This window comes from Labrus bergylta, chromosome 22 (genome assembly GCF_963930695.1).
Source record: "Labrus bergylta chromosome 22, fLabBer1.1, whole genome shotgun sequence".
NCBI lineage: Eukaryota > Metazoa > Chordata > Actinopteri > Labriformes > Labridae > Labrus > Labrus bergylta.
This window is the reverse complement of record NC_089216.1, coordinates 8,389,833-8,415,576: the sequence shown is the minus strand read 5'-3', so window position 1 is coordinate 8,415,576 and position 25,744 is coordinate 8,389,833. Positions and strand designations below refer to the sequence as shown.

At 38.7% G+C, this 25,744-nt stretch overlaps 3 protein-coding genes across 7 annotated transcripts in view; all 3 read left to right on the top strand.

Moving 5' to 3' along the window:
- LOC110002076 (protein phosphatase 3 catalytic subunit alpha) overlaps positions 1–4,857 on the top strand; it is a 63,730-nt gene extending 58,873 nt beyond the window's left edge. For 2 of the 4 annotated variants that reach the window (XM_020657714.3, XM_065950831.1), the window contains 2 exons: positions 4–33; positions 3,057–4,857. In XM_020657714.3, the coding sequence (XP_020513370.1) occupies positions 4–33; positions 3,057–3,259 (233 nt within the window). In that variant the 3' untranslated portion in view covers positions 3,260–4,857. The remainder of the gene's footprint in view (positions 1–3; positions 34–3,056) is intronic. The other 2 variants (XM_020657716.2, XM_065950832.1) reach the window with 1 other exon arrangement.
- A 1,523-nt stretch (positions 4,858–6,380) lies between these two features.
- On the top strand, positions 6,381–17,037 carry LOC110002073 (putative uncharacterized protein DDB_G0290521). 2 transcript variants are annotated; one of them, XM_065950834.1, is made up of 14 exons: positions 6,386–6,650; positions 9,421–9,462; positions 10,680–10,727; positions 11,546–11,725; positions 11,829–11,936; positions 12,099–12,206; positions 12,299–12,337; positions 12,470–12,490; positions 12,775–12,846; positions 13,023–13,070; positions 14,193–14,291; positions 14,462–14,486; positions 14,570–14,652; positions 16,067–17,037. In XM_065950834.1, exons 1-14 carry the CDS (start codon positions 6,590–6,592, stop codon positions 16,078–16,080), a joined length of 948 nt encoding a protein of 315 aa, XP_065806906.1. In that variant the 5' UTR covers positions 6,386–6,589; the 3' UTR covers positions 16,081–17,037. The 2 variants fall into 2 exon arrangements, with proteins under 2 accessions (XP_065806907.1, XP_065806906.1); XM_065950835.1 differs by lacking the exon at positions 10,680–10,727 and having other exon boundaries at positions 6,381–6,650.
- Positions 17,038–22,751: 5,714 nt separating this feature from the next.
- On the top strand, positions 22,752–25,511 carry LOC109991340 (DNA damage-inducible transcript 4-like protein). Its single transcript, XM_020643640.3, has 3 exons — positions 22,752–22,910; positions 23,168–23,319; positions 24,034–25,511. The coding sequence occupies exons 2-3, from the start codon at positions 23,229–23,231 to the stop codon at positions 24,522–24,524; spliced, it is 582 nt and encodes a 193-aa protein (XP_020499296.1). The 5' UTR covers positions 22,752–22,910; positions 23,168–23,228; the 3' UTR covers positions 24,525–25,511.
- The last annotated feature ends 233 nt before the right edge of the window (positions 25,512–25,744 follow it).

Sequence of the window (25,744 nt, the reverse complement as noted above, 5' to 3'; positions counted from 1 at the left end):
CAGCTACTATTGAAGCTATTGAGGCTGACGAAGGTAAATGGGTCTGGCTGCCCTCTTCTGTTGCTTTTCATGGCAATAGACAAGGGGGGTCCGCTGGGTTTTTTTTTTTTTTTTTTTTCTTCATCCATCTCGCTGGTGCTTGAATAGAGTGTGTTGGGTGTTTGGGCTAACAAAATGTGGCATAGTATTAACGGAGGGAAAAAAAAAAAGAAGTAAGTAATTAGGAAATCCTGTGGTCACACAAGTTTTAAAGGGGAAGGGATTTCATAGCACAGATTTCAAAATCACAGAGAGCAGACTGTGATTTAAAGTGAGTGCAAAGCAAATCCTTCAAGTCATTCTCATGAAGACTGCAGCTTATTACAAGCTCAGAATAAAAAAAGAATATTTTAGCTCCACACATTTAGTTTAACTTTAATTTTAATGTTGCAGTGACATGTTTAGAAAGAGCTGTATTCCTGCTTTCTGATGAAAAATGATCAGGACATACAATGTAAGAGGTGTAAATACAAGGCCGTCGTCAGGTCATCAACATTTATAAACAGGGGCATGTAAGTATTCATTTTATTGTCGTAAACTGCCTCAGAAATCAGATATTGGTCGAGCTACAGTAACCAGACGTTCACAGGCCTCTCTAGATCTTCAAACATCAATTTTTGATCAAGTCACAGAGTTTGTGGTAGGTTACACTTTAGCTATATAAAGAACAAGTGTTTGATTGAAAACACTCAACATTGAAATGTCACTGAGGTGTAACTCTTACCACATGAGATACCCCCCCCCCCTGCTCTGCCCTCACAACCCAGTGAAATCTTGCTATGAAAGATAAAAAATAGTATTTCCCCTTTGAAACGGCTGAAGCAGTTGTGCATTGTTGTTGCTGTTGTGTAAATAAAACAATAACACGGCTTTCTTTAGAGTTGAATCCAAATTAGAAGAGAGAAATGCTCCACAGGAGGCTTTGAAATCCAAATCGGAGTCTCCCTAAAACCTTCTCTTTTTTTTTTTGTATTCATACTACCCCCCTTTGGCGCAAGAACAACCTCAACTGCGAGCTAAATAGTAGTCTGCCAGCTGCTATTTACGTTGGAATTGTGCAGTACTTCCTCTTTATCCCCCCACAGAGGACAGTCCGTTGTAGTGTCGAGACACTTCTCTGCTTCTCTCTCTCCATGTGGATCCTCTGTGGCCCTGCCGTGTCGTGTTCTTTCCTGTGAGCTGCTAATAACCTGTCTGACCTGTGCTATGCAGCAACACAACTACGCTACCCATCATGCCCCACACTCCACATTCCCCCCCCGCCAAATTGTCCTAAAAAAAAAATATAATGCCCCCTTGGCTCATTTAGTAAAGGGATGACCCTTTGCAATCATAGTTTATATCACCATTAAGACCCCCAGCCTTTATGAAAGGTGGAGGTGACAAAATGTAAACTTTACACAGTTCAAAGTGGACTGAAATGAATTCAGATCAAGCTGAACATTAAAATAAAAAGACCTACAATTGAATCAAAAATAAAAAATAAATAGTGTTAAGTTGATGAAATGATGCTTTTGTATCAGATCAGCCTGATTTCATTCATTTCAAGGTATTTAAATGAAACAGCTTTTCCAGCTAATCCAAAATTCCCTCCAGTCTGAATGACATTGTGACCTCCGCCCCTCATAACTTCCAGTGAACCCTTAATTGCTGCATGCTCCAAGCAGACTAAACAAGTCGTTAGCACCCCAAGTACCTCTGTAGTGTCTTTGTACGTGAGCTCAGTCTCAACGTGGTCCTCTTTTGTGGAAGTGAATGTCTCAGTGGGCTCCACTCCAGTGTTTCCCTTTTCTATCCCCTCCTTCTTCTTTGGTCTCTTTTGATCGTTCTTCCTTCTCCCCCTTTTTGTCGTTTTTTTTTTTCTTTTTTTCAATGTTTTTTTTCTTATCTGTGACGTGACGGGACGATCTGGATTTTTCGGGGTCTTCAGATGTTCTTGAATGTGCCTGAATAGAAAAAAAAACATGCACCGTCCACTTACATTTATTTTATGTAGAGTGCATACAACGATTTAAATCTGAAAAAAAAACAAAAAAAAACGAGATGGTCCAGCATTGTAGACGGACGTCAGCAGATATGATCAATGATGGATTGATCGCACAGTGAAAACCTGTTGACCCTGATGTTCAGACGTCCCCACTTTAGATCTAGAAGGATTATTTCATCCTTTGTCTGTGCAGTTCTATCATTTTACAACGTTGACAAATGTTGTTAATGTGTTGTCATTTCATGGAAAGTAGTTCTTTTATACTTACTGTTTATCTGTTACTGTATAACTAAACTTCATGATGAGCCATGTGTTAAAACACTATCAAACATATTCTGTTGTGCATTAAAGACTAAACACATTTATCAATGGTTTAAGACAGAATTTTAGGGAATATTATACATTTTTAAGTTTTAAGTTCATGTTGGGAAAGAAGCTGCGTTGCTTGAATTTTTTAGTTAGCGTGGCTAAGCGAACATTATTGACTGAGAATTTATACCACACAGTATCTTCATTTCAGTCATGTCATTAGTCTTTACTGGTTTAACAAACATAATTCATTAAAACTCGTCAACTCATGAGATGTTAGCAGGCAGTTTATTAGCTCAAAGAGATGTAAGCTAGCTGTTTGACCATGCTGTCACTATTTGAGGCAAGGCAAGCCGACTCATCCGACCCCATGTTTGAGAGAAAGGAATATTCTTCTCTAAAGGATTCAAGGATTCTTTGACACTTATTTCTTCAGGGATCTGCATCACGCAGTTATCGTTAGTGTTAGCATGCTCTGCAGTCACACTTCCTCATGGATTTCCTTCCAGTGAATGAGCTAAAAGTACCTCAGATGCAGCCTTTACTTGTTGTTTTCTCGGAAAACAAAGCAAAAGATAACGACGTCTGGTGATGTGTGGCTGAATGTGAGAAAGTGTGACCCCATTCTTTGAATCATTTAATCCTGCCCCTGGAATATCAAACCTTATTTCTCTCCCCCTTTTTCCCCTTTTTTTTTTTTTTTTTTTTCTTGCACCAACAGCCATCAAAGGCTTCTCGCCCCAGCACAAGATCACGAGCTTTGCGGAAGCAAAGGGCCTGGATCGCATCAACGAGAGGATGCCGCCGCGGCGAGATGCCCTGCCCTCCGACGCCAGCCTGAACTCGCTCAACAAGGCCCTGTCCTCGGAGACCAACGGCACGGACGCCAAGGGAAGCACCAGCAGTGGCAGCAACATCCAGTGAAGGCCAGCAGAATGGGCGCTAGCTTGGCCGATGGGGCCAACCCGCCCCCAGCCTCATCACGGCCCGCCAACACAGAAAAGGGGTGAAGGAGTGTTAAGAGAGCGGAGGAGGAGAGGCATCTACGGCTCACACTGGGGGGGGGACATCTCACTTGCTAGTCTTTGGATATGCCTTCAAAATATTAGTTCATAGTCAAATCTGCTAAGTTATTGCCGGTTCACTTTTCTGATTGGTCAGGCCTTTGTTGTGCTTGATTGTCCACCACACTGCAGTATGTCAGAGAGAGAGAGAGAGAGAGAGAGAGAGAGAGAGAGGGGGGGGGGGGGGGGGGAAGGGGACAGAGAGATCTTAAAGCTGACTTCTTTTATTCTATTTCTTGAACGACCCTTGCTCATTGACACCGAAACGGAAAGTCGTGTTAACTTCTTACTAACTATTGTACGTTTACAAAAATACAGCACTAAAAGGACAGAACATGAGATAATGTTTTTAACATATAAGGGTGTACAAACTAAATAAGGACTATTTATTGATAACTTTTTTTTGCTACTCTTTTAAAATAGCTCTGAAAATTAATTAGGCAGTCTTAAAAAGAATGTTGCAATGTTGTCGAAATGCCAAATAATGGAACGTTTTATGGTTTTGTACATATTATGCTTACCTCAGGTTCTTTTGGTGTGTGCTTTGACCTGATTTTTCTGTATAATGGCTAAATAACTCCGTAATGAATACCTATTTTCTTGAGTTTCATAACTGGAATTTACATTTACCTATCTATCATTTGCAAATATGTTTATTTTTTGTCTCTTTTGGAAGGGAAGGGGGGGGTAGATTTATCGTGGCTTGCTGGAATTGAGTGTTAATTTTTCTCTTTTTAAGTATTGCGAACAAAGTAAAAATAGAGAACCTATATTGTGTAAAAAAAAGAATACAATAAACTTCAAGTGTCTGCCTATGCATGTTTTATAAAAATCAAACAAAGGAAATAGAAAATCTGAATACCTTGGCTGTGGAGGCCTGTTTTGAAATATATTGCGCTTTAGTGAACATATACTGGATATATCTGCATAGTTTCAATTCAAACCATGATGCTCTATGCCTTCAACTTCTTTTGTAATTGAAGCATTTAATGATCTACGATGGATGAGAAATCATATTTTTAACCTGCGCTTGTCAGTGCACACAGTCCAATTAAGCATGTTTGACAATTCTTGTGAGGTGTGTGGTTACATGTGTAACTCAAAAATGCATGATTAGCTGTTTGTGTCATATAACAGGTAAAATCGGTTTTGTTCTGTTTTGTAAATGTGCCACAGAAAGTGTAATTTGATTCTTATTACTACTATTATTTGGAACTCTGCTTTGTATATCAGTTACAGGTTTGATACTGCTCAATACTTTAAGATGAAACAAAAAAAAAAAATACTTCAATCTTTTTTAAGAACTGCTTAAGTGCCCAAGTAATTCACTACACGACATGAAGCCTTGCTTTTGTAATTTAACTTCAAAACTGTTGGCAGATGAGGCATGCACTTGCAACTATGAAAAGTATTTTATATAACTGTTCAATAAAAATGTGCATGAATTTCAACTTGAAATGAAGCCGCTTCTCCTGTATGTGTGTTTGCGTGTGTGACTCGGGCTGCCCCTCAGTCCTCCACCGATGAATATGCAACCATGTAAAATAAAATCTAATACATAATACACATAGTCCTTTGGGCGTTTTTTGCATTCGGAGTGATAGAGCTGCATCGGAGAGCTACGTGATGTTTTCCAACAAGGTGACAGGAAACACTCACTATCGTCCATAAATCACACATGCAGGAATTTCTTACCGAAACAATTAACACCTTAGAGAGTTCAAGAGGGGGTCCAGAGTTATCTTTCCCAGCTTTAGTACTCCTCAGTAAATTAGTGTTTGTGTTGGCTGTGTACGGTTCCACAGCTAATGATTTTGGCATCACCTGCTCAGTTTGTAGATGGGAAAGTACTCCTTGGCAATTTCTTTGCAAAGGTGTTTCCTCTTTATGAACCTTAGTGACTTGTTTGATTAAACCATGAAGGTGAAGCCAAGATTTCTGGTATACACTGGCTTCCTTCCTTACAATACACATGATTGTGTCTGAAAAAAGTTTTTTTTTTTTTTTAGCTCTGATTTGATTGGTTTAACAGCCAGTGGAGTGATTTACTTTCAAAAACCCAATAAGCCTCTCGTTTTTTGAAGTAGTTGTACAATTAAATAATAAATAAAAAGCTAAATTTAACTTATGGGCTTGTATTTTCTCGTCACTGGTTTCTGAAAAATGCTTTCTTCGGTCTCTTCAGCCCAAATCAAACACAATGCTCAAACCAAAGGAAGTAAACTCTGACATCCTGTTTTTTCGGGAGGGCCAAAAAACAGGAGCTTGATTTTGTAGCCTAAGAGGGACAATATGAAGACAGCAAAAAAAAAATGCATCTACTTGTTGTATAGTAGATCAATTTAAAAGCCAATGTAATCGTTTTCTTTTTTCTTAAAATCACGGAAAGTCAAACTATCAATTCAGAAGAATTGAAAATAGATTTAGCTTTTGGTTTATGTAGCCTCAATAGTCTGCATGGTTAACCACCTAAGGTCATGTCCATGCTTTGTGAAGGCACGGTTACATAAACAATGAAGAATAGTCAAATGTAATGGCTGGAATTTAAGCAGCTCCCCTGAGTAATCAAGACTTGGCTCTTTGTCATTTGTTCCAACCACGATTCAACAAAACATTTGTAACTCCACTCAATCCAGTTTCTTATGTTTGTTTGTTTCGATGTTTGCCGTGTTAAAGTTGGTATCAGTCTGAAATGTGATGCAAGTGTTTCCTGTTTTTCCATGGATGGGGTTTGAGAATCGGTGCCAAAGCTAGTTATTCCAAAGTACTTAACGTCTTTGTTTCTCTTATATGATCACTTCCATACAATTCTTGGATATTGTTTATTTAAACTGGAGTTAACGTTCTTTGTTTGAGAGACAGCAAATTAAATTGTGTAGTAGCAATAGGTAGGAGGGTGAGTCCCATTCTCCTCCCAACTGGTCAGGGAGTTGGTGATGCATTCAAACACGTAAAACCCAGATTCCTTTTAAATGGACACAGGTTTGCAGCCACTGACTGCCTTGTGTTGGTCCCCACAGCCACCCACTTTACGTCAGGGGGGGAAGCCAGTGTATTTCCTCCCGTTCTTTATCTAAAGGAAGTGCCAAAATAAGCATCAGCTTGCCCAAGCCTGGACACCTTTTCCACTGACCACTCTGCTGCAGTCTGAGGAAGAAGTCGGAGGAGTTCAAGGGGCCGTGGAATCACCATGAAGACTGCCAGGGTTGTTGTCCTGGTTCTGCTTGCATTTGTCCACAATCTAACACCAGGTAGGAGAACTATTTAGACGTCTTTGCTGAAAAAACTTGCAGTTATTTCAAAGAATTACAACTCAGGGCCTTAAATAGTCCTGAACAGACCTTAACGAAAATTTGTTGGCATCCATTTTGGTACTGTGCCTGGGAAGTGCATGGACGAGTCAACCTTTACTGATTTGTCGAGACAAATTTAATACTTTCACAACTCATGTTCAAAATTATAAAATTGGATTTAATGTTGGAAGATTTTTGTGTGCTGTGCCACCGCTTTATTTCTGATTTATTATAACTTTTACTTTAGTTTTTTTGTCATGTTGTTTAGTTTTCCTTTGGTATGTGCAAAGATAGATATCACAGTGTTGTCAGAAGACACTCACACTTTGAACGGTACCTTGGAGACATCCACTAGATGAGTGTATTTCCGTTCATTCAGTCTGAGATCAGTGTGTGTCTATGTGAGCAGATGAGATCACAACTAGTTGTTTATTTTGCTGTAATTAGACAAAGTGAAGATAGAATTTAGGTTTGATCATGGATAATAGACGTCACATACAATAACAACTTCACTTTCATGTAATAAGCAGACAGAGGAGTGTCTCCTTGTTGAAGGAAAGGAAAAAGAGGCTGGCTCTCAATTTGTTTGTTTTCCTTGCTCAGAGCCAAAAGAACTGTTAACTGTTCTGCGTCAGGCAGATAGGTGATCTCACGTCAGATAGCCAGTGGGAACCAAACTGCCCTCTCTCTCACAGAGGCAATAGATCATTGTCTTGTGACCCAAACGTCCCCACTGGCAAAAAAAAAAAAAAAACACAGCTTCAAGCGTTCAGCAGTAGACATCTGAAGGAAACACCCTCACCCTGAGTACGGCTCGCCCGACAGGAGATTTGAAGCTGAAATTTATAATCCTCTTTTTCCACAGAACAAAAAAAAAAAAAGATTTTAGAAATATTTCTTAAGCCTGGCAATTTAACATTAACTTTATTATATTCAGCATATCTGAAGTTGCAATGTGGCAAAAAAAAAAAGAGGTTGTAATTGTCCTTTACAATTAAAACAAATATCAGTAATTTTAATAGTGCACATTACGAGATTTAAAATACTTTACTTGGCATGACTTTGACTTGTCCCAGAGGACTTTAGACTTGATTCGGAGCTTTACTTAAAACATTACATTTAATTTGACTCTTGCATCATATTCTTGAGATTCTAGTAAAAAGAAGCACAGACCTGTTCGGACCACAGTGGGTCTTTTTCAGAGCGTGGGAGTGTCAACACGCAGTGGAGGGTGGGGTCCACTTACATCATCAAGTGGACTGGAGGAGAATTACACCAGTATATATTTACATAATCCACAAGTGTCAAATAAGGAATGTTAGGATATACATAGTTACTTTAAAAGTAAATATAATAGTTTGAACAATACAAATGGAGATGCAGATATATTTGAAATATTTAAATGAGATTCTAGTTGGACATGCTTCAAATAACTCGAAGTTGTCGATGTTTTAAACTGAGACTTGATCACCAAACTTGACCTGTGTCTCAAAGACCTTTTGGGACTAGTGTGTGCTCTGGAATACTCACAACAAGACCGCCTTTAACGCGCCTCGACTGTTTTACGGACTTGAGATGGGACTTGCTCATTGCTCGAGGTTTAACTTGGACTTTTCTCAAATAAATGACAGGATATGACTCGCTCTGAAACACTTCAGACTTCTTTTGACTCGTCTGATTGTCTGAATAACTTGAGGTTTGTGAATTTCTTTTGAATACTTGAGACTTATTTGAACTTGTCTTACTTGCAATCCAAAATAACTTGAATTGGATTTTTCTTGAATCAGTTAAAGCCTATGAAATGTAACTTGAGACTAGATCTAAGATAATTAGAAAGTGACTCAGCATTGTTTAGAAGGAATTACAGAACTTGAGACTTGGGGACTTCTTTGAAATATTACACACCTACTTGACCTTGTTTGGAAATACTTTATGGACCTGAGATTCAATCTGAACTTGATCAAAAAATACTCAAGGCTTGACTCTGGTTCATTTAAAAGTAGAAGGCCTACTACTACCAGAGACCGTACTTGGGCTTGTTTTGAATTACTTAAAGGACTTGACCATGGCTCATTAATAATTGAGTCCTGATTTGTAGCTGGCAGCCCCAAAAAAAGTCTTACAACTTGCTTTTCCTTAACTATTTGACTCATTCATTCATGTGGCCTTCCTGAAACGTGCGGTTGGGCGGTTTAATGGCGCCTCTGGTGTGAAATATGTTGACCAGCATCATTACTGACAGCAGTGAAGACAGGAAGCTCAGCTGCTCAGGTCAAGGGGACAACAATAGTGTGTCTGGGACAGGATGCAGCTTCACACTCCTGCAGCACTCGGAACAGAGGAAATCCACCTCAACTATTTTACATTCTCATCCCTCGTCTGACACTTAGGGCAAGGGCACGTCTTTGTCTCAGACTTTAGGCTTTAAAGCGGTGCCAAACAGGAATGGTAAAAATATGCAACAGTGAACCTAGAATAGAGAATCTGTCAGAAGAAATGTCTTACATAGACAAAGTGATGCTCAGGTCCTGAGGATGTGTGTATTACGGATTTCTAGATAACCAATTGTTCTAAACATTGTGACCAAAATTAGCCTACAGCAACCAATTTACTCTTCAGAAATATATTTATATTTATGAAAATGTTCATCGCCATTGTAAGACTTTGCAGATCCACCTGGTACAAATACAAATGTGCAGTGTTTTAACAGTTGTGTTATGCTTTACAGTTTCATCAGAGGAATCAGAACCATCAAAATCAGAAACAGGAGGTAAGTAAAGTATTAAAGGTAACAGTTCTACATCTTGGGATATTCTCACATTTGTTTGCTGGATAGAAGTAAAAAATGAAAATCAGTATTTATTTTTACAGTGTAAGGCCAGAGTCAATAGCCAGTTAGCTTAGCCTAGCACAAATACAGCTCCCAGAAAATAAATATCTTCTCTGTGGTTGAAAATTCGGAAATTCAGCTACCACAAGTTACTATAATTCTGTCGTCCGCGTATTTAGTCTGTTTTCTGATTCCTAAAAACAATTTTCTACTAACATCGTACCTGCTAACCTGCTAATTGAATTTTATAAGGACACACAGCCCCCATTACATTTAAAATTGCTCGTTTTCATTATTTTAGTTTTCAGATTTGATAACATAATTAGCCTACTTGTTTGATAGGAGCATTAAGAACTGTCTTCCTAAACATGTTACCTGCCATCCACTTTCACAGGGGCACAAAACCCCTCCCTATACATGTCAGAAATAGTAAGCTAAGGAAATAAGGTAGGCAGATTTTGTTATCTTTTTACAGAGCCAGAAAACAGTTTAAATCTGTTAGGCCTACAAGTATTTGCGCTGAGCTAACCGAGCTAAGTTCCAAACATTCTCCTGTTTTTCAAGATCAACGAGATCAACTGGAACGCTAAAAAAGTTTTATATATATATATATATATATATATATATATATATATATAAAACTTTTTTATATATATATATACATCTCTCTCTCTCTCTCTCTCTCTCACTCTTTCCTCTCACACGCACATACACTCTGTCATACCACCCAAAGGATGCTCATGAGGGAGGGGCATGACAATAATAATACAGACTACTGCATTTGGGGGTGTAGGGGGGCGGGCTTCCCTCTGCTTGGGGTCTGGTGGCCCCTCCCGCTCATGTGTGCTCGCTGAACAGGCCGGGTCCTGCAAGTGACAAGTCCCCTCCTGATGGTCATCGGGGGCTGCTGCTCATGCAGCATGCAAAGAAAGAGAAAAATAATAATAGCTTCGCCTCTCCCGCCATCCTACCCTCAAATCAAATCAAACGCTCAAAACCAAACCCAAAAACCCCCCGGCTTGTGTAGCCTACAGCAACCAATTTACAGAAATATATTTACATTTATGAAAATGTTCATCGCCAATGTTAGACTTTCCAGATCCACCCGGTACAAATACAAATGTGCAGTGTTTTAACAGTTGTGTTATGCTTTACAGTTTCACCAGGTGACTCAGGCCAACTAAAATCAGACAAAACGCCAGTAGGTAAGTAAAGTATTAAAGGTAACAGTTCTACATCTTGGGATATTCTCACATTTGTTTGCTGGATAGAAGTCAAAAATGAAAATCAGTATTTACTACCCTCAAATCAAATCAAACGCTCAATCCAAACCCAAAAGTCCGACTGCAGCCACCTACCGCTAAAACATAATCATTACACAAACGCTCACCTCTCACCACCACAACATTGTTTAACATCAACATGTTCAACACACACCATACACACTGCTCAACTCTTCAACTCTCTTCTACCTCTGTTTGTTATTTTGTGCCTCATTTGTTATGTATATGTCACCAGTTTGTCACTCTATTGCACTTATAAAATAATAATAATAATGAATAAATAAATAAACTATCACGTGGTGTGTTGTTATCGTCTGGTATTAGCTAACAAAAGGGTTATAGTATTGCGTTTTGAACATAACAACATAGCTTGTTTGAAAGTTAGCGTAAGAGATTTATTTTGACAAAGCTAGGCTAGCTGTTTCTACATCTTACATGTAGGCCTACAGAACGCCTTCAACTTAACAGGCCGAAGTACGTGAGTCAATAACTGTAACTGTAGGAGTTTATGTATTTCAAACAAAACTTTAAATACATTTAAATGGTGGAATAATTGGGAAAGAAAACGTTTTTGTAGGCAGAACTTATCTGTACATTTACTTTGCGGCATCTTATTTCTTTATCGAGCCCAAGAAAATATGTTTGTACTTCTGGGTTACTTTAAGACTGTTCATGACAAGAGTTCTCGGGTTTTATAATTAAAAAAACCCTAAGCAACTACTTTATTTTTCTATCCCCAGCACCAGCACAAACACCAACACCAACACCAGCACCAACACCAGCACCAACACCAACAACAACACCAACACCAACACCAACACTAACACTAACAGGCACAAAAGCAGGAGGCCTACTCACAGTCTCAACAGCAGCACCTACAACCGCCCGAATAACTCCAGCTCTTTCTTCTGTTTCCCCCAGTGAGTAAGCATTTTGTTACCTGGAAGCTTGTCTGCAAGTTGCAATCCAACGAAATTCCAGAAAAGTTCTTTAATTATCTGTATTTAATTCTAACTAATGCAGATGGAAACGCCTCAGTGACAGAGAAGCCTGCTCCTCCTACAGCAGTACCAACAGACCACAAGGCTGTAACTGGTACACCTGCTGTTGTTGACTTGCCAAACAATGACAGTAAGTTTTTTTTTTTTAACTTTCTCATTAGTGTGATGTTAAAACACCACATATGAACTGGAATTATTATTATTTTATTTTTTTTACATTAGAATAAATGCCATAGCAGAAGAGATTTGATTTAAATGTTTCAAGTTGTTTTGTCTTTTTTTTTTCTTTAAGCTATGAAAAATGGCACTGGGCAGCCAAGATCTTCTCAACACCCTATCTCCATTTCTGGAAATGACTCAACAGAGATAATAAATGCCAATGACACTAAGACACAGAAGGGTGACTGCAGTCAGCAAACTTAACATATATGGATTTAACTATCCATCCTTTTTTTGCACCATTATTAAACTAGTTTGATTTTTTTTCTCCAGGAATTGAAGAGACCACTGAGAAACAGAAAACAGGAAAAGGTATGTTCCAAGACCCCTTCTTGTTTTACATTTTAAAATCCTATCAAATATTTGTTGTAAACTTAATTTAAGAAGAATTGGTATAGATGCTTTTAATTCACATTACATTGTTCTTTTCTGTAATATCTGCAGGTACAACTAATACTGCCCCAGGTAAAGTATATATTTGTAAAAAATAATGTTTGCTCATGTTTTTTTTTTTGTTAAGAACAAACTCTTCAGTTTTTCCTTCTTATATTCTTCATTAAAATGAGAAAATAAACGTAAACAAATTCCATTGTTTTCTTGACATTCCCTATAAGGTTGATGCTTTTATTAGTTGATAGATAATTCTTTAACATTCATGAGGAAAGGTAAATACTGAACTTTGTATTTGAAATAGACTTATCATGTTATTTATGGTATAAATGAATGATATTTTTGTCATTATCTGCTAGTATCGCATCAAACTGTTATATCTTCAATGATGCCGCATACGGAGAAAGGAGAAGCCAAAGAGAAAGGAGCTGGTGAGTTATATTTGACTTTACTTTATACTTTATTTCAGACCCATAGGTCCATATCATTATAGTTTGTGCGTGTTAGTGTTTACAGTGTTGAACGGAATCAATCATGAAATCACAAATTCATTGAAGCTTTATCGTTTTTTGTTGACGATAATTTCATCGTTGTGTTATTTTCAAAGGATCTCAAACTGGCAATGGTGAGAAACCCCCCCCACCAGAAAAATCAGGTAATGTTTTAAAAACTTGTCTGTAGGCTGTTATATCAAATTCATCTCTGCAAACAGATCCTGCGTTCAAATACAGAATCTGCAGACATGTGATATTATTGTTGGCATTAGCAGCGTTCTGGTTACATTTTTATCAGCACCTAGCGTTTCTGCGAGTATTGGATGTATGCAGGAAAACAGTCCAATGTGGAGGAGAAAAAAAGAGACTGTACACATCAGCTCTGATGTAATCCCGCTCCAGTCAGCTATCATCTGACAACCATGTAGCTTTCACTATTCTCCATATATAATTATCTGCAGTATTGCTGAGCACTGATTACACAGGAAGCCCAAAAAAATGTGTCTGTGGCTCCCAGATTCTAGATAGATGTATACCCCATTAAGAGATGGGTCTACAAACTGTATCTGGTCATGTACTGTGCCAGAATCAAACAAGTTCTGTAGCATTAGCCGCCTCTTGATGGATGCCCAAGGTAACACAAAATGATAGCCTTCAATCAAACAGATGGCGTGATGTTTCCGTTTTTATTCAGACTGAATCAAGGTGGTGAAGTGGCCGAGACATATTCTTGGGCTAACATGCCGCTTTAATGGCACTTGAATCAAAATCTGGTTATCGCTATCCAAAGACATTTAAAAAAGAGCACTTTTTTTGTTTTTGTTTTTACATTTAATCTGTTAAAGACAGATGTAGCAAGCTAAGTATATGATTGACAGATGCTAATATCTTGACTGTAATGTCCTATAGGGATGAAGGGAATTAGCCATACAGATTGCAGGTTTAAGTAATTGGGCTTGATTGTATAATTCAAATTTTATAATAACAATAATAATAATAATAATAATAATAATAACACATTTTTAATTATAGGCACCTTTCAAAACACCTAAGGTCACCTTACAAAGCAATGACAAAAATCAACAACAATTCAAAAGAGGGTTGTCTTTGAGTTGCTGCAACAGCTAAATTACTCGCCTGCCATTTGGTAATACATATACTATACAGTATAAGTATATATACCATACAGTATAAGTATATATACCATACAGTATATGTATACTGCAGAGACAAAAACCATGCTAAAGCTAACAACTGTTTCTTTCCTCCACTTCTTTTATTAGACAAGAGGCTGTGGTTGATTCTGTTGCCTGTCTTCCTGGTCGCAGCTGCTGCTGCCATTGTGCTCAATTTCAAATGCAAGAAGATCCACAATCACACAGGTGCATACACAAATATCATTCAGTAAAGCTCTATTGCATCCACTGTTGGTTTTATAAATGGATGCTTGCACTGGATGGATTGAGTTGTAATGATTCCCTCATCATTCAAATGAGATCATACTTATTCATGGACGAGTTGATCATGTCTTCCATTGTGTTCTACTCCTCAGAAACCATCGACACTGGAACTGAGAAGTAAGTGATCTTTCTACTGTTTTTGAAAGACGTGTAAACATCCAAAGCGCTCTCTATTTTGTCTGTTTTTCTCTCTTTCACAGTGCATCTTTCCAGAGCAGACCTGAGAGCACCAAAGACGGTGTCATGCTCCTCGGAGTGAAGTCATCAGGCGGAGAAGAGAACGGTGAGCAGCCTTTACGCCTATTTCCTGCGAGAGCTCCTTCCAAGTTCCTTCTGTTTGTGCATTCTTCCATCACTTGGTCAAGCCGTTTCTCCAGACGCAGTTTTGCAATTATTCCAGGGAAGCAACAGGCTTTTAATATCTCATTGTGCAGCACGGGTTTGTGGGTCTTAGCTGGCCGACAGAAGGTGTTTCCTGCGATTTTTGTCCCCACCCTCCAACAAGCAGCCGGGCTTGAAAGATAGGGACTTCCTAACATAAACACAGATTATTTTGGACGGGAGCTATTGTGCGGTCAGTAAATGGCACCGTGGCCCAGACGCTTCAGGCGTGTGTGTGTTTATGGTGGGTTTAATGTATGTGCACATCCACCGGCTGTGCATGTGTCGTACGTGGTTCGTACACAGACTGTACCCCTTTGACCCCTCCCGTGAAAAAAATAAATCTGGGCAGTAAATGTCTTGCCTTCCTTCCCTCATACAATCAGGCCTGGAGGACTTTGCTGCAACACTGGAGGGAAATGGAGTCATGCTTTAGGAATTCTGCTGAGGAAGAAAGTGTTCACAGACTACTGGATTTCTTTGGATTTCAGGGTTTTAAATTCTTATCTGACTGTGAACCATGATAAAAACCATTTGGTCCAACTTTCAAAAAATGTAACTTCTTTTTAAAATCCTGTATTAGCAAGTATGGCAACTATAATGTCTGCTAAAAGTCATAAATGTAGCACAGTGTAATGTTATGTATGTCAGACGAGGCTCAAACAGCCTTTTTTTTAAAAGTGTCCTCGTCAAAGATTAACTGTGAGTTACACATAAGATACACAAAATAAAGGAGGATTAGATTTATTGTCGGAAAGTGTTGCTTAAACACATACGGGACGAGATCAACAAAGCTATAAATCGTCCCATCTCGTCCACAGGGGGGAGCCAAAATCGGTTCCTCAGGGGAGTTTAAATGACCACTTGACCTAGATTTATCAAGATGTCAGCGTCTCTTCTTCCTCTTTTGATTCTGAATCAGTCAATAAATGACTGGCCACACCCACAGTCTTGAGTTATAGTTAAAAAAAAAAAAAAATGAGTCACAATGTTTTTGGTCCGTTTAAAAAAAAAAGAAAAAAGAAAGTTATGAGCGTTAATTTGACCTTGGTTGAATTAGATGCTTAATGAGACTATCAACTGTTATATTAACATTTGTCTTTTTTTAAGCCACATTTCCAGTGTCTGAAACAGGTCCTGTTTCCTTTCCAATCCAAAGCATACTGACCATTACTAAATCAATGCAGCACTGCTGTGTAGCTGAACACACACTTCGATTGGTGTTTTGTTAGGCTTGTACATTTGTGTCATTTTCTAATCACGTAGATTTGGTTTTGATCCTAATGTGGTTTCCTCTGTCGTCATGTGCGTTCCAGCTGCTGCCAGATAGAAAAGAAGCAACATGAAGAAAAGCCAGTGGATGAGTCACAGCAGCCGCCCACACACTGATGATCTGTGGAAACAGTTCCATGTTTTTGATTTGACTTTCTTGTGAAGGAAGGTGTTTTACAGTGGTTTTGATGTTTGATTTTGTTAGGCTGCATACAGTTTTATAAAGCAGAGTTTGTAACTGTGATCAGAAGTCTCAGTCAGTGAACTTTTCACCACCAGCAGTACATACCTAATGACTACATGCAGTACATCTCTTTGAATCGATGCATTGACCAAATTAAATGGCCAAATAAAATGATAGATTCTAAATGGAACAAAGTAAATAAAAACTTTGTGTTTTACCTTCAACTTTAGTATAATGCTGAAAAACACAAACCAAAAAACAGCGGCGAGGATCATTCCTCTGTGTGTTTGACTAAAACACTCGTCTTCTGTACAGTGCACTGACCTCAGATCATGTTTTTGTTGTAATTAAATTCTGCTCATTTCATGCTTTTATAGTTATTTCTGGGTTCTGTTGTAAACCATCATGTAAAAGTGTTGAACTGTTTTGTGGATTATGTTGTTATTATGTTTTATTTTGCATCTTATTCAATGTCACCAAAAGATAATATCATGAGAGGCTTTTTGTTGATGTGCTCTCTCCATTATAACATTTTTAATGTATTTTAAATTGCCATTTTAAAATGTCTAATACGGACAAATTAAACATTTCTCAAGGCTTCTTCTGCAGAAACAATTTAAAGCCAACAATCTTTTGCATGTCTGCGTATTCCCAACCAGTTTGTATAGGTAACCAAAGGTGATTCAATGTTGTAATGTTGTTGTAAGATTCTTTGTTCCAGTTAATAAAACACGGAAAGCAAGCACGAGGACAAAGTAAGGCAGCGGCATTGTATTTAAGGACACTGGAAATACTTTATGGCTTGAATTCTCAATAAATCACTTGAAAATATTTGTGTTCTTGAGAGGGTTTTTGGAGATTTTTGCACAGATATATAACACCATTGCATTAAGTATAGTTATTTCAAACAGCTATGACATGTAAGGGGTTATATTTTATTTGGAAACGATAGTTGGAACTTCTGGTGAGTATTTCAACCACAGTGTTGTTGCAGTGCTCCACCACTAGAGGGAGCCGACGGTCAACACAAGACAGAGAGAGAGCAGCCATGTTTCTGCTCGTCCTTCATAAACTGGTGTCTGTTGCAGAGAGGTTTCATTAGGTTGTTGTCAGAGGAGTGTGAGTTAGACGACCAATGTGAAAACTCTCACTGTCTCACTGCCCTACATAACACCGTGTTCATTTAGTGCGGGACAGATACAATCATAAACAATCCCACCACATCTTTACAATGATTTGTATGAAACCAATTCAATTTCATACAACAAATTCAAATGACTAAGCGATTTTGTTGTTATCGCCCCCATTTTGAAAGCATTCACACACACACACACACACACACACACAGGTTTATAATGACTAGTGCTATCTCTGGTCTTTGAAAGCTGAGACTGCTGGATAACAGCTTTTGACTGTGGGCGCATTTTCGCTCTCAGAGACAGTGAGCATATTGGCAGAAGGCCCCATTACACACCATTATAATGCCTCAGCAGCTGTGGCATGGACTGAGTTACATTCAAGGCTCTTTCACTTCAACCTCACCCTACAACATGCAGTGTGTAATGCTCCTCTGTGCCGTTTCACTCAGTAGTTTGATATGAATCTAAGTCTTTGACAGTAAAAAACTATGCAAATGTTACCCACAGGAGTTCTATTTTAATGTGTTGTACAAAATGACATCGCGCTGCATATTGCCTTTGCAATGCAGCAGTCTCAATGAATGCTTAAGAGAACAAATGGAGGTCATTTCCACATTTATGAATCTGTAATGTTTTCAGCACAGCAATAAAATGCAACATTTAGCTCTAGTAGTGCTCCCTTGTGAGTGTTTCTCGGGAGAAAAATAACTTATTTTGGCTTATTTAAATTTACATCAGAAAATTGGAGTCTAACACGGTCTTGAATTCTCTAAAATAATGGGAGCTATTGAAACTGTACCACTGATATTACAGCTACAACACATTCCCTGTCTTAATTGTTTTACATTAGGACACCTGCTACCAATAAATATACAAGACTGAATAACGTGGGGTTATGGGGTATTAAAGATAGTTTATGTTGGTGTAGCCTAGAATCCATTACATGCATGTATGCATTACGGGAAAGTCACATGCATGGTTTACTCATTATTGAACAACGTTGTTAAATGTATTGTTGATAGGTTATAATGTCAAACACCCAGATCCTCAGAGTTATGTCTCCTTGGGTACAAGTCGTTTCCCACAACAGAAGTATAAGTTAGTCTGAATAACAACAGCTGGCTTAATAACATGAGCTCTGTTATTGTAAGATGTTGGAAAAGCAGAAAACCCCTACAGTACAAACATGTCAAAAAAAATGTGGGGGGAAGAAATGATGGCGATAGTTGAATGTGATATTCTTGGGAAACTTGAGTTCCAGGATGACACGTCGAATGAACGATGGGACCGTTTAAGTTGGACGCATACTGTATGTTGAAGTGAAGCAACCTGACCTTGTTTTAATGGTCTAGTTCAGCACAAACTAGATTTAATCGTAGTTGTCATGCATTAATGACACTCACAACATTATTGTAACCAGTTTTTTTGCAGTCCTTGCATAGTTTCCTTGCATAATTTCTTTTCTCTTTTTGTTACTTTGCTTCTTTTTTTCTTGTTTATTACTGAAAACTCATGTCATAAAAGTCAAATACATTTACAAATAGACATCAAATTGTGCATTAGTGCAAAGACAATGTCTCTTTGTCTGTCCCTTTTTAAAAAAAAACAAGTATGTTAGCTTTTGTGTAAGAGGTCAAAAAGCTCCAGCTACACTTGTAGTATGAAGATCAACTTTATTGACAAATTAAACACACGTGTTTCAGCTTGTTGCCTTCATCAGAGTCATCAAGAGACAGCTTTTGTGTAAGGACATTCACGTAAACATTTTTACATTTTTAGCAATTTCTGCAAGGGCTGTTCTGATTTTTTTTGTAGGTCTGTTGAACAACATCCCTGATTCTACCTTTAATTATCTACTAGAAATGTTTTTTTTTAAATTGCCATTCAACAATTATCCTGCAAACATGTTCTGTTAAAGGAAGATTCAATTGAACAGGAGCTTGATTGAGAGTGGAAATAATTAAATGAAAAAGTTTAATCTGAATACAGAAAATAAAAGGGAATCATTTTTCTACAGGCTCTACGAAAATGAAAATGAAAATAAAAAATCTGAAATCCCCTTTACTTTATACCAGAGGGGACTAACTTCCATTTGACACACATCAGCTGTGTGCCAGAAAATCTCTGGTATACACGAGGAAGACTCCTGCACATGCAACCAGTTATCTCCAGCTGAGATACAAAAATGCAACTCAGCAAAAAGGCTCCTGCTGTTAACTTTCAGGGTGGGGGAGAAAAGAGGGAGGGACCAGAGGCACGTTTCACTGAGCAGAGAGCTGTGCCAGGTCAGACATACCAGGCGCCTCAACAGAGAGTTCATCTGAAATGCGATGACTTAGTGACCTGACTCAACACCTGTTATCTTTTGCCTCTTTCATGGAAACAGGAGTTGGCACATGGAAGAAATTCAGCAACAGATTTTAGCTGACTCGCTCTACCAGCAGGACGTGAAGGTCAAACGCAGATGTGTTTCGTTTACTAGCCTCAGTGACAGATTCATTCTACTTTAATATACTTGTGAAATCTTAGGCTTTATCGTGCTCTGGATGGTGTCACAAAAGCCCAGAAAACCACAGACAAACATCAAAAAGGAAAGTTTTCAATGAGGCAGATTTGTATAGAAACAAGACGGGGAACAGCTTAAACCCAGACTGCAATAAAGGGATTGATTTTGCAGAGATCCGACACATTATAGCTGTATACATTATAGGTCCCTCAAGCTTTTAGCTGTGTTTTATGTGATGCATGTGTTCAGAGATCAAACTGGCTTCTTCCTACCTATTTGAGTAACAAGCGCAGTGAGAAAATTGAAATGTTGGACCTCAAACTATAACGAGCTCCCAAATCTCTACATTATCTTGTGTACACAGTCTTTCTCAGTCTGCACACTTATCACTTCAGGTTTGGGATGATAGCGTCCCATCATGACTTCAAACTGTGCAGATAAAAAGTCTCTTTGCTTGCCTTTGTCCCAAGATAGCATGTTGACTGGTTTCCAAATGATTTTCAGTTGCATGAACGCAGGAGTCTCTCAGTGTTAAAACTGCACAGAGCGATATGCTCCTGCAGCTCATTGTGGTCATTTTACTGCTGTATGATTAAATGCACCTAAAGTGTTGACCTTGCAGAATGTATTTCACCCAGGCTGCACAGTTAACCCATATTGTTTCAAGTTGTGACAGCATCTGCGGATAGGAGCAGGTCATTAAAATGTTTTATAAATAGTGTCCACTGTAAAAGTGTGTCAGTGAAGCTCTGGCATTCACAGGTCCATGCCTTTTAAAACAGATGTAAGCTCGTTTTATTTTCAACCTATTGGTCAACCTGCATCGAGGTCAGACTTTGCGTATGGCTCCCTGCTTGTTAAGTTTTTATGACGCAGTGTGAAATGTGGACTACTGGGTCAGATGCTCTCTCAAATGCAATCATCTTAAACGAACATCGAATGTATAGGACAAAGCTTTGATCACCGAGTGACTTTACTTTACGAGCTCATTATCCAGGCTCTGAGTATAGTCTTGATTTGACCTCACTCAGAATACGATAGCATAGAACGTGCTGCATTATGCGTACATTACAGTATCCGGGCGCTTGATTATCTGAGTGCAGTTGTATTTTGATTTAGTAGCATCGTTGACATGTTCTGTCCCAATAAAAGGAGGACAAACGTGGACCTACATGCTGCAGTACATGCTGTCAGACCACTCTAGTATGCATATCCAGGATTTCTAAGTCATCTCTGATTCTACAATAAGAGGCCTAAACTCTTGATTTCTTGGCATCAGCACCTTAACTAACCTAAAGAAAAAATACAGGATGTGTCCAAACATTTGACCTACTTAAACTAAGATCAAACCTCTGCACTGCATTTGATCCCCTGCTAATATTTGAGTCTCCTGCACATAACTTTAACAGTAATTAGCTGCATCCACAAAGGCAGTAACACTAGCTAACGCAGGTGACTAACTTCTGAGGTATATCCATTTCTCCACGTGTGACTGGAGAAAAGCTCTCTCTCTCGTTCATCCACTGGATTCCATTACCCTTTAGCCAGCAGGGCTGCTGGGGGTGAAAAGGGGGGCAGATCCAGTTACTGGGAGAAAAATCCTGTTGAGACGGAGTATGATGAGGGATAAACTACCGAGCAGCTGTGCTCAGTGTTTTACCTGCCAAAAGCACACGCACAAACACATACAAATACAGTAAGATGAGACAATTTGGCTCAGTAAATGTGTCAAATCTTAAAGGACAGATGGGACCAGGCGACACATGTACGCTTTGATTCTGTTTTATACAGCGGACTAAGAAAATGTATTTATTTTGCATAATTCTGGTCTTAAGTCTGAGGTGAAACAAATTAAGTTTCTTTTTTCTTTGGCTCATTTTAACTATCTTGACTTTTATTATTGCAGCCACTAAGGTGCGTCTATATTCTGCAGACCTACAGTTCTTCTTTAAATGCTGTTTAAGTGTGCCAAGGCAGTAGACGTGAGGTCAACACCAATAAACTTAAGACTCGTGTTTCTAGGTCAGTTCAGTTTAAAGCTTGTATTTCTACTACAGACATTGCCAAAACCTTTGTGTTTTAAATTTAGTTCGCCCTTTAAAAAATTGCACAAAAAAAACAAACATTTAATGCATGAGGTTGGTTGTCAAATCAGAAGTGAAGGTATGATATATAACCCTCAGGTGGTTTGCTAAGAAGGCTTGATGTTCACCACAGTACATTAAATGTCTGTGTTTGTTTGGGGTTTTTTTACAAAAAAAAAAATGTAATACTTGTTTCCTCAGCATTCAACAACAACATAGACTCTGAAGTCCTTGAGGGACACACCTTTAATTCTTTAAAAATACTTTTCTATTTGTTTTGTGGTCCAAGAAAGCATCTCATGTGCACTGTTAATTTATGGATACACTTGAAAACTTGTGATAAAAAGCCACAAGACCAGATTTTTATTTTGCCTTCAGCCCCCCAAAAAAATCTGAAAATCTTATTGCTTTTAAATAAGTAACTTATAATTTAATAAAGCAGATGAACGAGCAGCTTCATAAACCTGATATGAGCTTAATGGTGTCAGATAGTAAGATAATAAATGTACAGTATGACGCACATATTCCCAAACAGACAGATGACATAGTGTGCAATAAAAAGCAAGGTTGTAGAACATGAATCCCCGAAGTATCACTTTTTTACAAAGAAAATACCAAACTTCTCTCCACAGGCTTGTAGAGAGCACGCTCCCTTCTCCATATAGCAACACAAACTATCTCCAAAACCATTGGTCAGTTATTAAATTTGAACACCATTTCCCAGCCAATCAAGTAGGGGCTGGGTTTTACGTGGCGAGGCATGCTCTGATTGGCCAAACATTCAGGTCAGCTGAGAAAGAGAAATGTATAAATATTCCATAGAAGTTTCGCCTGTCGCTGCAGTGTGTCTGTATGTCAGTGTGTGTGTGTGAGAGTGTGTGTGAGAGAGAGAGAGACAAAATAACGACATGAGTGTGTGAGTTTATTTATGAGACACCGTCTGAACTAAATTATTTTTGCACTTTCATATTTAAGGTAAGTTTTTCCACATTTGACTAGATAACTGTGAGCTCGTAGTGAACAGCTACTACAGTTTAACTTGTGTATTGTTTTGAGCCGGTGTTTATTGTTTATTGTTGATTTTTGCAGTTAAACGGTGAACAGAAAGTAGTGAACGCTTCCTTTATTACCCACCTGTCTCTTTTTTTTATTTTTTTTATAGCTAAAACACTCACTTCGACTGTTCCTCTAACGCCGCTATGTCATTTTTTTTTTTTTTTTTTTCCTCCCAGGCAGCTTTGCTAAAACCACAGGAAAAACAGCCACCTCCTGAAAGAAATCAACACTGCCATCATGGTTGCTACAAGCACTTTAAAGACCAAAAGCAGCGAATGCATCTCAGACTTTGTTGATAGAAGATATGACCAGGCTTGCATCGAAAAAGGTAACCGTGCATGCTTTTTAATCTGCATTGATAACCTGGTGGTAGTTGCTGGGTGCATCCATTTGTGTGTGCTTGTTGTTTATCCCGGTGTGGTGCATGGCTGCAGCAGCTGAGGGGAGGGGAGGGGAGGGGAGGGGAGGGGGCGGGGAGAGAAGTCAACAGTGGATGAAGTCATCCTTTTAGCTGCTCTGCAAAACAAAAGACTGAGTATCATAACATTGAGCAAATATTTCCCCCCTGAAATAAAATGCTTCTATAATAAACCCTGTGTTCACCCACCTTGATTTCTTTGACACATTTTTTTTTTTTTTACATTATATTTCTATTTTACTGTATATATGTGTATTAGTCATTTGAGTGTTTATTACATGGCCTTGCGGAACAGTCTTTACATTTCACTGCACATCTGTATGAGCTTGTGACAAAATAAGAATCTTGAATCTTGAAATACTTGAACATTTTCGAGGTCTGTTATGCAATCCATTTTAATTAATTAAAAAATGCAACAAGAATGGAAGCAAAAGCAGATCCACTCAGTCGCTGATTCTTTTGTTTCATAAGACTGATCAAAACTAGAAAAAAAAAATCTGAAAGAGCATGTTGCAATCTTGAACTATGAATTTGTAGCCCTGCATTTAGCTTGTTTTTTGTTTTTTTTCAGAGAAAGCATGTGACGTTGGTTTCATCATTTTTCTATTTGTATTGTTTTCTCAGAGCTGGACTTCTGGGATCACTGCTTGGCTGAACCCCAGAGAAATGCAGATGTCACAGAGGACAGAACATGTCAACAGCTCGCCAAAATGTTCGAAAACTGCCTTTCGCGAGCCAAGAAGACGACACTGCACTGCTCCTCTGTTCTGGTACCAGAGAAGCTCACTCATAGAATAGCTCGGGAAGTGCTGCGACTGGCATCCTGCGAGCCCTGTGGCCTGCGTGGCTGTGTCCTCTATGTCCACCTCGAGCTGGAAAAGGGCTGCAAGCGGCTGGAGCGCATTGTGTACGATGCCACTGTGGTGCCCACATTTGAGCTGACTCTTGTCTTCAAGCAGGATGGCACTGCCTGGCCCAGCCTCCGGGACTTCCTCTTTATGGGAACGTGCTTTGCCCCAACTTTCAGGCATGTACTTAAACTGAGTCCAGGTTTCAGGCTCGTCAAGAAAAAACTGTACTCCTCCTCGGCTGGCACCGTTATAGAGGAGTGCTGAACTACAGGAGGGGAGTGTTTTTTTAATGGGTATTCGCACTTCTGCCCAAATGTTAATGACACTCCAGTGGTGTTATATTTTCTACAGTGTTTTGTACAATAGTTTGTCAGTTCAACTTTTAGTAGCCAGTCAGTTCAGCTTGGGACTTGTGGGGGATAAGAGGTTAAAAAGCTTTTGCATATATAAGCCTGATGGCTCTGGATTTGCCTTCAGTGTTTCTTAAGTGCTTCTTTTTTTTTTTTTTTTGTCAGGAAAATTGTAATTTTCAGGTGGGTTTTTTTTTTTCTGATTGGAGCATTTGTAGCTGAAACACAATTTTAAATTGTACAATTTGTAGACGAATGTAAACCATGTTTGAGAGGGACGTACTGTGGGTACATTTTGTTAAAGACACTCGCCACTTTGTCGACGTATCTGCGTGTTTCCAGATACATTGAATGTGTTCAGCAACAGCAAACACACATAGGCTTGAATAGCGGACTGTAAACTAGTCTTTGGGGGCCATATGTAGCTAGTTGTGCAATGTTGTTGACCAGAGCTGCGTAGGTTGTTTTTTGGGGTTTTTTTAAGGAGTGAATGTCTTGTGATGATGCTGCTGTCATGGTGTTGGCTTCTCATGCTATGACAACGTGGATGCCTTAAATGTCACAGAAATGTATGTTGTTGTTTTTTTGTTTTTTTTCACTTCGCTCACAGATATGTTTATGTCTTGTGTGAATGTTTTAAATGTATAATAATTCTTAAAGCGATTTCCCCAGACACACCTTTTCTATTCAGAGCCTTTATTGAACTTTTAGAAGGATGGTTCACTCAGATATCAAAGTTAATTTGTTTTAAATGTTGTTTGTTATTTTGAACCAAAGGAATTACGACTCCTTTTCGTGTGAATTCACTCCTTTTTTTTTTCTTTTTTTTTTTTAATGCCTTGAACTGTCTGTTGAAGGAAACTCGACCTTGTCTATCAGACAATTAAAAGTTTAAACCTAACCTCACATTTGTAGTCCTTTTGTTCCCCTCCTGGACTTCTCCCAGCACTCATGATTTCATTTCTTCAGTTGTCTCATATTTGAAATGTTCTGCCCCGCCAGCCTCTGAGAAAAGCAAGGTGAAGCGTGCACATGGTCTGCTGTAGCTATTTCTACTGTTCAAGCACATCGGCTGCTTGTCGTGGAAACCTGCAGATTGTGTGACATTTCTGTCACTGCCTTTTAATGGAGGCG